This window comes from Pelophylax lessonae (assembly GCF_965119305.1).
Source record: "Pelophylax lessonae genome assembly, chromosome: 4".
In the NCBI taxonomy this organism is placed as follows: Eukaryota; Metazoa; Chordata; class Amphibia; order Anura; family Ranidae; genus Pelophylax; species Pelophylax lessonae.
Genome location: NC_138771.1, coordinates 661539741 through 661557174, shown reverse-complemented (window position 1 = coordinate 661557174; position 17434 = coordinate 661539741). Strand labels below are relative to the sequence as shown.

The following is a 17434-nucleotide window of genomic DNA, read 5'->3' as shown; positions in this document are numbered from 1 at the left end:
AAGCCATCCCAGCCATGCCTACAAATGTATTAGTAGCTGTGATTGGCCATCTGAAGCATGTGACCAAGTCTTTATAAGTTCGAGACGGAGCGCCGCTGCGTCATTATGCTGTAGTTCAGGGACAGAGCACACATAATACGTGCTGGCTGCTGATTAGGGACAGACAGGCAAAACTCATTTGTGTCCAGATAGAATTAAGGGACAGGTCGGAGTGTGTTAGGCAGGGCGAGTTGTAGGGCATTTTAGGGCGAGGCTGCTGATTTTTAGGGTCAGTGTTCTACAATCTATTTTGCTGTGTGGGGGGGGGGGGTTTGCAGTGACCGATCTTATCAATCCTTTTAGGGAGAGGCTGGAGATAGGCAGGTGTCAGTGGTCCACATCGATTTTGCTGTGTGTGGGGTGGTGTGAACACAATCTTTTTTGCCCACTGAGGAGGAGGGAGAAAAGTATTTTCTATCAGTCACTGTGTGCAGCGTTTTTCCTTCAGTGCTGTGCAGTGCTGACTGTGATCATACACTGCTGTGTTCACACATGTGCTATTATTGAGTGATTTCAAAAGTTATACACTTTTTTCTATTCCACTATTCAATATACACCCTTGGGTTAAAAAAATTAAATTGTGGCATAGTCTGTACTAATCTAGTTAAAAATTACAAACTTAAAAGGGGAATTTTTTTTTTCCCTCCATAGCCTGCAGCAGAGTTGACTGATATAAGACACTGCTGTTCACATGTGCTATTGATCAGAGGTGGGTGACTCGAGTTACATGACTTGACTCGAGTCAGACTCGAGTCACCTGTTTGAGGACTTGCAACTTGCTTGACAGAATTCTATAAATGACTCGACTTGACTTTGACTTGCGACCTATGACTTGCGACTTGACTTTGACTTGCGACCTATGACTTGCACTGACTTGACCCCCACTGCTTTGGTGTGCCGCCCTCGACTGTCTCCGGCTCTCCGCTGCACTGGTTGCTAGGGAAGGCCAGCCCGATTGGCATCTAGCAACCAGTGACGTTCTGTGTGATCAGGACCCATCATGCACAGCGGAGGAGGATCCTCCTCTTCGGCTCGTCCTCCTCTCCTCCGCGCCAAGAAGACTGGCTCCACCCATCTCCTCCCTCATGTGCTGTGCGGCCGGCCCGTGGAAGGTAAGTAATCACTCAGACTGCTGCAGCTGCTTTATTCTTTTTTTCTATCCATCGACTGTCTGCATGTGCCATCCTTTCATGCTAATGCTGTATACATAGGTCAGCTGACCGGGAAGGGGAGAAGCTGAGAGGAGACTCCATCGGCGCATGCTGGGACAGGACACTGCAGCCACAGAAGGTAAAGGAGAGAAGTGAAAAGCAGTGGGCTAGGAGGAGGTTTCTGGAGGGAGCTCGGGGGAGGAGATCTGTGGGAATGGGATGTCTGGAGGACATTATAACCCACTTAATTTTAGGGATTATAGGGATTTCCTGGGCCCCCTTAGGTCAACAGAGGGGCCCAGGAGGTGAGAGCAGAGGAGGGACTTTTTTGCCATTTTCGGGCGCAGGCACATTATCCCGCTCCGCATTCTGCTCTTCACCTGTCCAGATCAAAGTTCCAGCTGTCCACTGTGTGCGCCTTCCCCCTGGCAGATGGATTCAAATGTGGAGCCGCTTCCCTGCCTCAGAAGGTGTCAGCTCTGCAGCCCGTCGAGCCTGAGGGAGAGATTGATCACTGAGGAGGTTCAGAGCGCAGCGGGAGTTCTTCTAACTTCAGACACAGGCAAGCAGTCCCCTGCACATGACAAACTGTCTGACAGGTCAGATAGGTTACTCAGGAAAGTGCAGTCCTCAGATTCCCTGCTGTGTGCTTAGGATGATGATAATCATCAGCATTCTGTTGCATTCTCACAGCACAGCAGGCTCTCTATGTCTCTCTGAGTGTCACATATCTGTTGGGTGCTGACTGTGTTATGGCTGTATTGTGTTATAGTCTGCAACACACAGCAGATCGATAGAGAACCTGCTGTGCTGTGAGCAACATAATGATGATGATGATCATCATCATTAGGACACAGTTAGATGCTACTTTACACTTGTGTTTAGGGTGGGGGCTAGTAAAAACACACAGCTGAGCTACATTTTTGCCACCCCTCAAACCACTCCCCTTTTAAGAACCTTTCACCCCAGCTTTCCATCTAGGTTTGCCTGTTTGTTTTTTTCTGGGGACCTGATTGAAAGCTCCATGTAGGTCTAGGGAGTCCCAATGTAAATGGACTTGTGCCTGTTTACACCAACTTACCCCCGTGCCAATTCAGGTCCAAAAAAAAAATTAAAAAGGCCTGCGTCCTAAATGTGACAGATCAGAGTTATCCTGATGTAAGTGGACACAAGTCCATTTACATCTTGCTACCCATAAAGCCACCACAAGTCTGTGGTATATGTGGGCACTCTCTGAACGGGCATGGACATCAAAACACTGACATTTGTCCCATTCAGCTCCAGTTATGATTGCTGGGGCGCTGTGACAGATTCCAGGCAGGAAAGCTATGGTGGGTTCAGACTAGGGTCCGAACACACCTGAGCTCATCCCATCTAACTAGCAGTTGTGAAAAAAGTTCTAAAATAAGACATAAGGCTCTGTTGCTTTATAATATGTGTAATTTTAAAATAGTAATGGTTATTAAAGGATAAGTTCACCATTTGGAACATGTTACATGTTTCACCTGTTTTTAGGGTGGAATATGTAACATGCTCCTGCCACTAGTTTACCCAATTTTACCCCCCCCCCCCCCCGCGCTATGACAGCATGGGGTCATACGGGGCCCCATGATTTCTATCAGCGGCCCTGGTGGGGACTGAGGGCTTTTATGGAGGGTTTGGGTAGTGTGAAATGTTGAGGGGCACTGAGGCTCTGTATAGGAGGTTTGGGTAGTATGCTGGACTGACTGGTAACCCCCCCCCCCAATTCATTAACCAACATTTTGGTAGGTATTTTTAATGCAATGCAGTTGCACAAATCTGTACAAACATATCACAACCAACCAGAAATTTTCTGCAGAGGAAGAGGTCTGCAAATTGATAAATTCACCTCTTATGTCCTCATCTGTTATGTGCTGATTTATACTGCTCTGGAGTGTCAATGTTCAGGAGGGTGTTTGTTCTGCCTAGTAACTGCCAAGACTTCAATTACCAGGGGTGGACAATGGACATACATATATTTTATTTATATTTGTATGTGTGTGTGTGCCATCCGCTGTGTGTGTGTGCCATCCTCTGGCTGCCATGTACATCCTCTGTGTGCCATGTACACCCTCTGTGTGCCACCCTCTGTGTGCCATCCTCTGTGTGCCATCGTCTGTGTGCGTGCCATTGTCTGTGTGCCATCCTTTTCCTGCCATATATATACATCCTCTGCATGCCATCCTCTGTGTGCCATCCTTTGTGTGTCATGTACATCCTCTGTGTGCCATGTACATCCTCTATGTGCCATCCTCTGTGTGCCATGTACATAATCTGTGTGCCATCCTTTTCCTGCCATATACATCCTCTGTATGTGTGTGTGCCATCCACTGTGTGTGTGTGTGCCATCCTCTGTGTGCCATGTACATCCTCTGTGTGCCATCCTATACTTGCCATGTACATCCTCTGTGTGCCACCATCCTATACTTGCCATGTACATCCTCTGTGTGCCACCATCCTATACTTGCCATGTACATCCTCTGTCCTCTGTTAATGTTGAAAATAAAACAAAACCTTTCCTGACCACTGACTTTTAACTCATTTAAAGGTGAAAATTGGGGTAGATCGGTATTTTGACTTGATTTGCGACTTGACCAAAATAAATGACTTGACTTGCTTGACTTCTAGCAGTGACTCGACTTGACTTGCTTGCTTTTCGCCACAGTGACTTGGGACTTGCTTGTGACTTGAAGGTTACGACTTGAGACTTGCTTGTGACTTGCACATGCGTGACTTACTCCCATGTCTGCTATTGATAAATCACACCAATTTTATATCATATTTTCTATTTCGCTATTCAATAAAAACCTTTGGGTATAAACAATTAAATTGCGGGATAGTCTGTGTTGGTACGTGTGAGATACACCTTTCCAATTTTTGGGGTTCATCTCATACTTCTGAAGATTTGAGGGTGCTGCCTGTTCCGTACTCCTCCTGCTCCTCATCATGCCTTTGGAGGTACAAAAAATAGTAATTGGGGCCTAGTCTGGTTCTGTACGTGTGAGATACATACACCTTTTTTTGATAATATTTTCTATTCCGCTATTCAATAAAAACCTTTGGGTATAAACAATTAAATTGCGGGATAGTCTGTGTTGGTACGTGTGAGATACACCTTTCCAATTTTTGGGGTTCATCTCATACTTCCGAGGATTTGAGGGTGCTGCCTGTTCCGAACTCCTCCTACGCCTCATCCTGCCTTTGGGGGTACAAAAATAGTAATTGGGGCCTAGTCTGGTTCTGTACGTGTGAGATACATACACTTTTTTTGATAATATTTTCTATTCTGCTATTCAATAAAAACCTTTGGGTATAAACAATTAAATTGCGGGATAGTCTGTGTTGGTACGTGTGAGATACACCTTTCCAATTTTTGGGGTGCATCTCATACTTCTGAAGATTTGAGGGTGCTGCCTGTTCCGAACTCCTTCTACTCCTCATCCTGCCTTTGGGGGTACAAAAAATAGTAATTGGGGCCTAGTCTGGTTCTGTACGTGTGAGATACATACACTTTTTTTGATAATATTTTCTATTCCGCTATTCAATAAAAACCTTTGGGTATAAACAATTAAATTGCGGGATAGTCTGTGTTGGTACGTGTGAGATCCACCTTTCCAATTTTTGGGGCGCATCTCATACTTCTGAAGATTTGAGGGTGCTGCCTGTTCCGAACTCCTCCTACTCCTCATCCTGCCTTTGGGGGTACAAAAAATAGTAATTGGGGCCTAGTCTGCTTCTGTACGTGTGAGATACATACACCTTTTTTTGATAATATTTTCTATTCCGCTATTTAATCAAAACCTTTGGGTATAAACAATTAAATTGCGGGATAGTCTGTATCGGTACATGTGAGATACACCTTTTTAAATTTGTTTGGCGCATCTCCTACCGCCGAGGATTGCAGGGCGCTTCAGTTTAGCCTCCTGTTACCAACTCCTCCTACTCCTCATCCTGCCTTTAGGGTACAGAAAATGTAATTGGGGCCTAGTTTGTGTTTGTACGTGTGAGATACACCGTTTTGTAAAATTTGTCCTATTCCGCTATTCAATATACACCCTTTGAGTGTAAAAAATTAAATTGCGGGATAGTCTGTATCGGTACATGTGAGATACACCTTTTTAAATTTGTTTGGCGCATCTCCTTCTACCGCTGAGGATTGCAGGGCGCTTCAGTTTGCCTCCTGTTCCCAACTCCTCCTACTCCTCTTCCTCATCCTGCCTTTAGGGTACAAAAAATTGTAATCAGGGCTTAGTCTGTGTTTGTACGTGTGAGATACACCGTATTATAAAATTTTTCCTATTCCGCTATTCAATATACACCCTTTTGGAGTGTAAAAAATTAAATTACGGCATAGTCTGTATCGGTACGTGTGAGATACACCTTTTAAATTTGTTTGGCGCATCTCCTTCCACCGCCGAGGATTGCAGGGCGCTTCAGTTTGCCTCCTGTTCCCAACTCCTCCTACTCCTCTTCCTCATCCTCCCTTTAGGGTACAACAAATTTTAATCGGGGCCTAGTCTGTGTTTGTACGTGTGAGATACACTGTTTTTTTATCCTTTTTCCTATTCCGCTATTCAATATACACCCTTTTGGGGTAAAAAACATTAAATTGCGGCATAGTTTGCATATTTGACTGTGAGATACACCCGTGCGATACTGTTGTTGTTTTGTTCCGCTATTCAATAAACACCTTTCTAGGGCAAGATCATAAATTACAGAAATATGAGGAGACCGTCAAATAGGGGCCGTGGCCTGGGTCGTGGTGCTGCTGGTAGAGCTCCTGTTGCAAGGAGAGGACGTGGTCGATCTGTGCCAGCTACACGCACAAGTGAAACACCTTCCTCAAGTGTGAGTAGGCGACAGAACCTGCAGCAGTATTTGGTAGGGCATCATACGCCTCTAGAAGTGATGAGGCCAGAAGAAGTAGAGGCGATAGTAGATTGGTTTGCTGCTGACAGTGCCTCCAGTTCCTTCACATTGTCTCCCACCCAGTCTACTGCAGAAAGGTCAGAGTTGGCACCTGCAGCCGATGTCCAACCGTCTTTCACCTCACCCCCTTGCAAATCAGGCAAGCAGTCTGAGCCCTTAAGCCATACAGCTGTCTCTTCTTCTTTTTGATGACTCTGTCAGCAGGGTTTCCCAGGGCCATCCACCTAGCCCTGCCCCAGAAGTGGAAGAGATTGAGTGCAGCGATGCCCAACCACTTATTTCTCAAGATGAAAACATACAAGGACCATCACAGCACGTCTCCGATGATGACGAAACGCAGGTGCCAACTGCTGCGGCGTTCAGAATTGTGGAGACCGACAAGGAGGGCAGGGGTGAAGACTGGGTGGAAGATGATGTGGAGGACGATGAGGTCCTCGACCCCACATGGAATGAAAGTCATGCAGGTGACCTGAGTAGTTTGGAGGAAGAGGCGGTGGTCGCACAGAGCCACCAGCTGTAATGTTCTGGTACCTTTGGGTACCCTAATTACTCTTTCATAAGTGTATGCGCCCCACCATTCTCTTTTGGTAAGGTGCGCATACACCTTTAAGACTGATGCTGTCATCACTGAGCGCCGGACTGGATGGCTATTTAGATCGCCGGCTCTCACTCACATGTGTTCGTTCAAACTGCTTTGTGCCTTGATGCTAACCTGTCTTGAAGCTCACATGCTTGCAAGCATACCTCGCTGTCGGAACCAAGCTGCGCTGATCCCTGTATCCCGCTACCGGATCATCCGCTCTTGCCGAACCTCTCCTCTGCTACATTGCTATTAGTGATAAGTACCCCACAGGGGAAACCTCTATAACCTTTATACTAAAGCTTACACTATCTAGCTCTGCATACTAAGGACTATTACTACATCTGCATTATCTAAGATTGCTAGCTCTTGAGCCTACTACCACCTGTTCTTGCACTGGGTTGATCTCTCTTGTATGTCCACCTGCTACTCTGTCATCTACTACCATACATGATTGCTAAACCTATCTGCATCCCATCTGCTACTATCTTACTTTCAAGAACATTTCCTTTCAAGTGTCTGTCATCTACCATCTCTACCCAACCTGTCTCTTCAGCCTATCATCGCTGTGTTACTATATACATAAGTCACTCTAGGAAACATCTTATTGAGTGTGTGTATTTACTTGCTGAATTGAGATCATCCACACATGATGAGTCATTGAGAGTTGGGAATGGTGTCTCAGCGTTTCTCTACATGACTACTGAAGTGGAATATTTCTGCAGCTGAAAATCCACATCATACGTAAAACGCAGGAGCGTTACACCAGCACAGCAGAAGAGGGAGCAGGGTGCAGAAACCGTGCCCTAGACACTACGCCTGCTACTGCCCAACGCAGCAAGGGAACGAGCGCAGCAAAGCCAGCTCAAAGGAGTTCTCTAGCGTGGAAGTTCTTTAGAAAATGTGCTGATGACAGGACATGAGTGGTTTGCACCCTGTGCAATCAGAGCCTGAAGCGAGGCATAAACCTTCTCAACCTGAGCACAACCTGCATGATCAGGCATCTAAGTGCAAAGCACAAGCTGCAGTGGAGTAGACACCTTCAAAACCTAGAAACGTCTCTGGCTCATCCTGCTTCCTCTGCTGCAGTCTCGGCAGCTCCATCCACATCTGTAGTGATACCGGCACCTGCCACCCCGCAAACAGACGATCTGTCAGCAACACCACCACCTGGGTCACCAACCATCTCCACAATGTCCCGTGGAAGCGTTCAGCTTTCCATCTCCCAAACACTTGAGAGGAAGAGGAAGTACCCCCCTACCCACCCACGATCCCTGGCCCTGAATGCCAGCATTTCAAAATTCTTGGCCTTTGAAATGCTGTCATTCCATCTGGTGGAGACGCACAGTTTTAAAAACCTTATGTCGGTGGCTGTCCCACAGTACGTCGTGCCCAGCCGCCACTACTTTTCCAGGCAAGCCATCCCTTCCCTGCACAACCAAGTGGGGGAAAAAATCAGGTGTGCACTGCTCAACGCCATCTGTGGCAAGGTCCACCTAACTACCGATACGTGGACAAGTAAGCACGGTCAGGGGCGTTATATCTCCCTAACGGCACACTGGGTAAATGCAGTGGCGGATGGGCCTGAGGCGGATAGCAATTTGGCGCATGTCCTTCCACCACCGAGGATTGCAGGGCGCTTCAGTTTGCCTCCTGTTCTTAACTCCTCCTACTCCACTTCCTCATCCTCTACCGCCTCCTCATCCGGACAGCGTAACACCTTCACCACCAACTTCAGCACGGCCAGGGGTAAACGACAGCAGGCAGTTTTAAAACTTGCCTGTTTGGGGGAAAAACCACACACCGCGCAGGAGTTGTGGAGGAGCATGGAACAGCAGACAAATGAGTGGTTGCTCAAGCCCGGCCTGGTGGTGTGCGATAACGGGCGAAATCTCATAGCAGCTCTGGGCCTAGCCGGTTTGACGCACATCCCTTGCCTGGCGCATGTGCTGAATTTGGTGGTGCAGAGGTTCCTTAAAAACAACACCGATATGTCAGAGTTGCTGCAGAAAGTGCGGGCCGTCTGTGCGCACTTTCGGCGTTCTCACCCTGCTGCTGCTCGCCTGTCAGCGCTGCAGCGTAACTTCGGCCTTCCCGCACACCGCCTCATATGTGACGTGCCCACAAGGTGGAACTCCACCTTGCACATGCTGGAAAGACTGTGCGAGCAGCAGCAGGCCATAGTGGAGTTTCAGCTGCAGCGCGCACGCGTAAGTCGCTCTGCGCAACAGCACCACTTCACCACCAATAACTGGGCCTCCATGCGAGACCTGTTTGCCTTGTTGCGCTGTTTTGAGTACTCCACCAACATGGCCAGTGGCAATGACGCCGTTCTCAGCTTAACTATCCCACTTCTATGCCTCCTTGAAAAAACAATTCGGGCGATGATGGAAGAGGATGTGGCACAGGATGAGGAGGAGGAGGAGGAGGATGAAGAGGTAACATTTCCAAGGCTTTCAGGGCAGTCATTCACAAGGGGCTCCGAGGGTGGGTTCCTGCACACACAAACGCCAGGGACACAATTGTCCAGCAGGGGCACAGTTCTGGAGGATGAGGAGGATGAGGAGGAGGAGACGGAGGAGGAGATGGAACCATGTTCACAGCAGGGTGACACCCAGGCCAGCTCATGGCCATCACAGGTGCGTGGCTGGGGGGATACAGAAGACACAGACGATACACCTCCCACAGAGGACAGCCTTTCGTTGCCTTTGGGCAGCCTGGCACACATGAGCGATTACATGCTGCAGTGTCTCCACAACGAGCGCCGAGTTGCCCACATTCTAACTTGTGCTGATTACTGGGTGGCCACGCTGCTGGATCCCCGTTACAAGGACAACGTACCGTCCTTAATTCACTCACTGGAGCGCGATCGCAAGATGCGCGAGTACAAGCGCACGCTGGTAGACGCGATGCTGCTGGCATTCCCACCTGACAGCGTGGCCACAGTGGAAGCACAAGGCAGAGGAGGAGGAGGAGGAAGAGGTCGCCAACGCAACCAGGGCACCGCCAGCACCTCAGAAGGCAGGGTTAGCATGGCTGAAATGTGGAAAAGCTTTGTCAGCACGCCACAACAAACAGCAGCACCAGCAGCTCATATGGAACGTCTTAGCAGGAGGCAGCATTTCACCAACATGGTGGAGCAGTATGTGTGCACACGCCTACATGTAGTGAATGACGGGTCTGCCCCCTTCAACTTCTGGGTCTCCAAATTGGGCACATGGCCTTAGCTTGCCCTTTATGCCTTGGAGGTGCTGGCGTGCCCTGCAGCCAGTGTATTATCTGAACGGGTATTTAGCACGGCTAGGGGCGTTATCACTGACAAGCGCAGCCGCCTGTCCAGAGACAATGTGGACAAGCTCACGTTCATTAAAATGAACCAGGCATGGATCCCACGGGACTTTTCCGTACCGTGTGCAGAATAGCGATGGATACCGACCTTACCCAGCCATTGTTCTATTTTTGCTCTTTCTCACTCTTTTGGGGTGTACCCTCATTTAAAATTTCTGAAGAAAAGCAGTGTTGGCTACCTCGTCCTCCTCAGGGCCAGATTAACATAGGGGCTACTGGAGCTGCAGCTCCAGGCCCCTACCTTAATATAGGCCCCAGGTTGGCCATATTCACTGTTACCGCTCTTCTGTCACTTGTAAACACAGAAGTCTGGCTTCTATGCTCGCTTCCCCAGGCAGCTCCCTCAGAACCTCCCCACACAGCACGAAGGCCGGACAAGGAGGGACAGTTGCAGATGCATGGATGTGTTTATGGGCTTCAGAGACAGCATCCCATGTTGAATTAGGCATGCATGGCTGCACCCTTCCTCCTCTGGGTGCATGCCAAGGCACAGCCCTTAAGGCCCTTCAAAATCCTCAGCACCAAGCCCATGATGCTCTTAATCCGGCCCTGGTCCTCCTTCACCGCCGCTTCCACCTACACCGCCCATAGGTGTGCGCAGCCTATTGCATTAGGGTGTTCACCCCAAAGTTTAAATACACATGCATGTGTTTGCCTACATGTACATGGCCCTGATACATTACTCTCCCTGCTGGCAAAGAGAAATAGAGCAGAGCAGGTCCGAGGGAGATCTTTCCCATCTCCTCACTGGCAAACAGAGCGATAATGCTATGTGCCCTAGGTGATTAGGGTGTGCCCAGGTACGCCTATGACACCACCACATCCACCACCACCTCAACCTCCCTCCTACTCCATATGGGCCTCGTCCTTAAGGCTCCGTTCACATGTGAGCGTATGGATCGCGGGCAGAACCGCCGCAGTTCCGCCCGCGATCCGGAGATTTATTACAAATCGCTGGACGCCTAGCGTTGCCCGTTGATTTGCAATAGCCCCCCAAACGCTTCTTTGGAGCGTATTGCGTCCCGCGATTTTGTTTGCGCGATGTTGCCGCGATTCGGCAGGCGGAAATCGCGGCAACATCGCTCGGCGTTTGGGGGGCTATTGCAAATCAACGGGCAACGCCAGGCGTCCCGCGATTTGCAAAAATCTCCAGATCGCGGGCGGAACCGCGGCGGTTCTGCCCGCGATCCAAACGCTGACATGTGAATGCAGCCTCAGAGATGAAGAACATTGTTTTATTTTTCTGTTTTTTTTTTTTGTTGTTTTAACTTATTTTCCTATCCACATTTGTTTGCAGAGCACTTGCCACGCTCTTAACTAGGTTTTGCTGCCATTTGCAGCACTCTAGCCCTTTCCATTGGTGTTTTAGAGCCATTTTAGTGCCTGAAAGTTCGGGTCCCCATTGACTTCAATGGGGTTCGGTGTCCGGGAAAAGTTTGGCAAAAGTCCGGGACACGGACCCGGACTTTTTTTTCAAGTTCGGCCGAACCCGCCGAACACGGACATCCAGGTGTCCGCTCAACTCTATTCACTACATTTTTTAGGACTACCAAGCCATCCACCAAGTCTTCATACCAGACAGTCTGAGGAAGATTTATTGAATCACCCCCTTTCATCCTTTGTGCACCCTTCCCTTACAATTTTCTTCTTGAATATAGTCATCAGTTTCCAGGGGTGAACAGAACAGGGAATCAAAATTAAGTCCTGGCGCTGTCCCCTCCAGCCCTAGCTGCTGAGACCCCCCCTCCCCTCCAAGTGCTATCCAATAATATATAATTCTTCCCCTTCTTTATTGTAATAACAAAGAGGACATAACTGACAATTATAATAGAGATACTCACAGTAAATGAACAGGAAACTGGTGAGGATGACCACGGTAATGAAGGCCAATGTTAGGAGGACCACCAGGATCAGTATCACCCGGTACTGTGTATTCCTGGCAGGCGGAATCACTACTACAGACAGAGAGGATAGTAAATAATTCTGTGTGTATCAGCCAACACAATCTTCCAGTATTCTTATCTCACCTAAAAACTTCTAAAGAAAGAATTTTACTCATTTTAATTCATTCAGGATCATCTGCGTGGTTGCTATAATAAATCTGTTATATTAGGTGAATGTGACATTAATGTGATGATTATAGACCTTCCAGTTATAGATCTTCCACTACAACTATATATATTTACACACACACACACACACACACACACACACACACACACAAACGCTACTATATTACAAAAAGTATTGGGACGCCTGCCTTTACACACACATGAACTTTAATGGCATCCCAGTCTTAGTCCGTAGGGTTCAATATTGAGTTGGCCCACCCTTTGCAGCTATAACAGCTTCAACTCTTCTGGGAAGGCCGTCCACAAGTGTGTCTATGGGAATGTTTGACCATTCTTCCAGAAGAGCATTTGTGAGGTCAGGAACTTATGTTGGGCAAGAAGGCCTGGCTCGCAGTCTTCGCTCTAATTCTTTAGAAAGGTGTTCTATCGGGTTGAGGTCAGGACTCTTTGTAGGCCAGTTGAGTTCCTTCACTGCAGACTCGCTCATCCATGTCTTTATAGTCCTTGCTTTGCGCACTGGTCCAAATCATTTGGTGGAGAGGGGGATTATGGTGCGGGGTTGTTTTTCTTTTTTTTTTCCAAAATATTTTTATTGAATATCAAAGAAATAACATACAGCTTTTACAATGCTGAATTCAAACATTTGGTAACATTCAGTAATCGAAACATGGAAAATATAGAACACGTGTTTGGGCTTGGCCCCTTAGTTCCAGTGAAGGCAACGTTTAAGGTGTCAGCATAGCAAGACATTTGGGACAATTTCATGCTTCCAACTTTGTGGGAACAGTTTTGGGATGGCCCCTTCCTGTTCCAACATGACTGCACACCAGTGCACAAAGCAAGGTCCATAAAGACCTGGATGAGCGAGTTTAGGGAGGAGAAACTCGACTATCCTGCACAGAGACCTGACATCAGTGCCTGACCTCACAAATGCGCCTCTGGAAGAATGGTCAAACATTTCCATAGACACACTGCTAAACCTTGTGGACAGCCTTCCCAGAAGAGTTGAAGCTGTTATAGCTGCAAAGGGTTGGACCAACTCAATATTGAACCCTATGGACTAAGACTGGGATGCCATTAAAGTTTATGTTTGTGTAAGGGAAGAGGTCCCAATACTTTTGGTAATGTAGTGTGTATGTGTGTGTGTATATATATATATATATATATATATATATATATATATATGTGTGTGTATATATATATATATACACAAACACACACATTGGCTTTTACTTCCTCTATACAGACATAGTATGAGGTGATATGTGATTGGTTGCTCTGGTTTATACTGTGTATCCAGTATAGCAGTATTAGTAGACATGTGTCCTATACATGGAGACTCGGGTCCTCAGATGTCTATAATGGATAAGAAGGATTCCCCTCATTATAATAACTTACCATTGGCTTTTTCTGTGTTCTTCATCCTTTGAACATTGAGATCAATCCTATTGACATAGGTATTTTCCTCAAAATGATGCCCTGAAAAGGAACATAGACCATAATTAACAAGAAGTAGTGTGCTTTACGAGAGGCGAGGGGGTGCTTTTATTTATTTTTTCTTATTTTAAGACAATCTATCCTTATTATTTTTTTTAATTTAATTAAATTTTATTGATATCACAAGGGGGTTAATGGCGGACCACGCCCCCCCATGCCATCAAGGATAGGGGGTCTGAGTGACGTCATATGGGTGTAGTCACCCAGTGATGTCACCAGGTGACCATCACCCCCATGTTTACATACCGGCAAGCAGCTGTCATTAGGTGAGTGCCACTTGACGGGAGCAGTCATGTTTGGCGGGCATCAGGATTTTTTTTTTTTTTTCTTTGGTGTGTGTAGGCGTTCATCGTGATTGATGCTGGATTTACATTGGGGAACATGTTAAATAAAGGATTTGTTAAAAAACTGTCTTTATGTTTTTATTTACTTTTTACATTTTTTGTGGGTGAAAGCGTAAGGCTGGGTTTCCTCGCATCCAATTTGCATGACAGAGGCATGTGATCGGTTCTCAATGGAGCCGGGTCACATATCTCTGGGGTGTCTGTGGAGCAGATTGCACAGGGGTCCTGTGCTTCTTTGGCTCCATTTCAGGTCCGAAATTTTTTAAAAAATTGGGCCTGATTCGTCCCTGAAACGGAGAGCAGGGATGCATCAGACCCCTGCTGTGGGCCGCATCAGCATTAGGTTTGAACCCAGCCTAAGGGTTCTATGTACCCCATACTCATTCACATTGGGGGGGTCAGAATCTGGGGGCCCCCTTGTTAAAGGTGGCTTCCAGATTCCGATAAGTCACCTCCCACACCCCCACAACCACCAGACCAGGGTTGTAGGGATTAGAGAAGAGACCCTTTTCCTCATCAACATTGAGAAAAGGTGCTTTGGAGGGGGAGCCCCCCCTGCCTCAAAGCACCCCCGTGCGGTCGTGTGGCAAGGTTCGGGGGGATACTTTTTCAAAATTGAGCTCAGATGCATTCTGTTTCCACTGATAATGCCTAAGATGTTTCCACAACTTAATTGGAGGCCACCTGTGGTAATCTCAGTTAATTGGACATGGTTTGGAAAGGCACACATCTGTCTATAGAAGGTCCCACAGTTACCAGTGCAAGTCAGAGCACAAACCAAGCCATGAAGTCCAAGGAATTGTTTGTAGACCTCCGAGACAGGATTGTATGGAGGCACAGATCTGGGGAAGGGTACAGAAACATTTCTGCGGCATTGAAGGTCCCAATGAGAACAGTGGCCTCCATCATCCATAAATGGAAGATGTTTGGAACCCCCAGGACTCTTCCTAGAGTGGCCCCGCCCTGCCAAACTAAGTGTTTGGGATAGAAGGGTCTTAGTCAGGGAGGTGACCGAGAACCCAATGATCACTCTGACAGAGCTCCAGCGTTTCTCTATGGAGAGAAGAACTTCCAGAAGAACAACCATCTCTGCAGCACTCCACCAATCAGGCCTGTATGGTAGAGTGGCCAGACGGAAGCCCCTCCTTATTAAAAGACACATGACAGCCCACCTGGAGTTTTCCAAAAGGCACCCTAAGGACTCTCAGACCATGAGAAACAAAATTCTTTGGTCTGATGAAACAAAGATTGAACTTTTTGGCCTGAATGGCAAGCGTCATGTCTGGAGGAAACCAGGCACCGCTCATCACCTGGCCAATACCATCCCTACAGTGAAGCATGGTGGTGGCAGCATCATGCTGTGGGGATGTTTTTCAGTGACAGGAACTGGGAGACTAGTCAGGATTGAGGGAAAGATGAATGCAGCAATGGACAGAGACATCCTTGATGAAAACCTGCTCCAGAGCGCTCTGCACCTCAGACTGGGGTGAAGGTTCATCTTCCAACAGGACAACGACCCTAAGCACACAGCCAAGATAACAAAGGAGTGGCTATGGGACAACTCTGTAATTGTCCTTGAGTGGCCCAGCCAGAGCCCAGACTTGAACCCGATTAAACATCTCTGGAGAGATCTGAAAATGGCTGCGCACCGATGCTCCTCATCCAACCTGATGGAGCTTGAGAGGTCCTGCAAAGAAGAATGGAAGAAACTGCCCAAAAATAGGTGTGCCAAACTTGTAGCATCATACTCAAAAAGACTGGAGGCTGTAATTGGTGCCAAAGGAGCTTCACCAAAGTATTGAGCAAAGGCTATGATACGTATATACATGGGATTTGTTTGTTTATTTATTTTTAATAAATTTACAAAGATTTTAAATAAACTTTTTTTTCACGTTGTCATTATGAGGGATTTGTTTGTAGAATTTTGAGGAAAATAATGAATTCAATCCATTTTGGAATAAGGCTGTAACATAACAAAATGTGGAAAAAGAAAAGTTCTGTGAATACTTTCCAGATTGACTGTATATACCATAATTTATAGTCAAGGTAACTTTCACACAAACCAATTAATATACACCTACTGCGCCCCCCCCCCCCCCCCAAAGACATGTAGCAGAATACATTTTGATCAAAATTTATGAAGAAACTAGATTTTTTTTTTTTATTAGATGTGTTTTTTAGCAGAAAGTAAAAATTATTTTTTTTTTTTTCGTTTCAAGTCTTTTTTTTTTTTTTTTATATAATAATAAAAAAAAAAAAAAAACATTAGTGATCAAATATCACCAAAAGAATGCTCTATTTGTGTGAAAAAAAATATAAATGTTGTTTGGGTACAGTGTTGCATAATCGTGCAATTACCAATTAAAGTAACGCAGTGATGAATAGCAAAAAATGCCCTGGTCACAAAAGGGGGGGGGGGTTAAAACCTTCTGGAACTGTTGTAGTTAAATCAACCTGACTTGTCATTTTTTTTTTTCTTTACCCACTTAAGCCCCGGAGGATTTGGCTGCTAAACGACCAGGGGCTATTTTGCGATTCGGCACTGCGTGACTTTAACGGACAATTGCTCGGTCGTGCGACGCTGTACCTAAACAAATTTGGCGTCCTTTTTTTCCCACAAACAGAGCTTTCTTTTGGCGGTATTTGATCACCCGTGCGATTTTTTGATCACGCGCTATAAACAAAAAACAGAGCGTCAATTTTGCAAAAATAGCAATATTTTCCCTTTTTTTTATATGAAATTCCCCCCCAAAAAAATGTAAAAATCAAAATGTTTTAACATTTTCGGCCAATTTGTTTTATGCTACCTATGTTTGGTAAAAAAAATCGCAAAAAGCGTATTTTGATTGGTTTGCGCAAAAGTTATTGCGTTTACTGACTAAGGGAAAGATTTTTGTCATTTTTGTTGTTTTTTTTTTTAACGCGTAATGGCGGCGATCTGCGATTTTTTTTGCAGTACTGCGACATTGGGGCGGACAGATCGGACCCTTGACTGACATTTTTGACACTTTTGGGGTTACCAGTGACATTTCTACAGTAATCAGTGCTATATATATGCACTGTTACTGTAAAAATACACTGGTAGTGAAGGGGTTAACTTTATTTGAGAGGGAGGGGCTGTGTGTGTCCCTAGGGGCGGGATTCTTACTGTGATTGGCTGTGGCTTCAGCTGTATGCAGAGTGATCAACGGATCTACATAGTAGATCCATATGATCAGCTCTCATACAGAGGGGAGAATGACAGGCAGCTTGTTTACACAAGCTGCCTGACTTTCTCCCTCTCCCCCGCCGATCGCAGAGTGGCCGGCGGACATCGGGTCCGCCGGTCACACGCGTGGGGGGGTCCATGACCACGAGGGAGCGGGAGCGCGCCTCCGGCGGCGCGCGCTCGCTCCCTAGACCCTCACAAGCTAGTGACGTAGCCCTATGTCACTTTGCCTGTGAGGGGCTGAC

General features: G+C 46.7%; 1 protein-coding gene across 1 annotated transcript in view; it reads right to left on the bottom strand.

Annotated features, from left to right (window-relative positions):
• The window catches only part of LOC309553071 (C-type lectin domain family 10 member A-like), a gene marked incomplete at its 5' end in the record, with an annotated part of 117834 nt that overhangs the window by 96786 nt on the left and 3614 nt on the right, over positions 1-17434 (bottom strand). The window contains one exon of the mRNA XM_082253970.1: positions 13539-13619. Within this exon, the coding sequence (XP_082110096.1) occupies positions 13539-13619 (81 nt within the window). The remainder of the gene's footprint in view (positions 1-13538; positions 13620-17434) is intronic.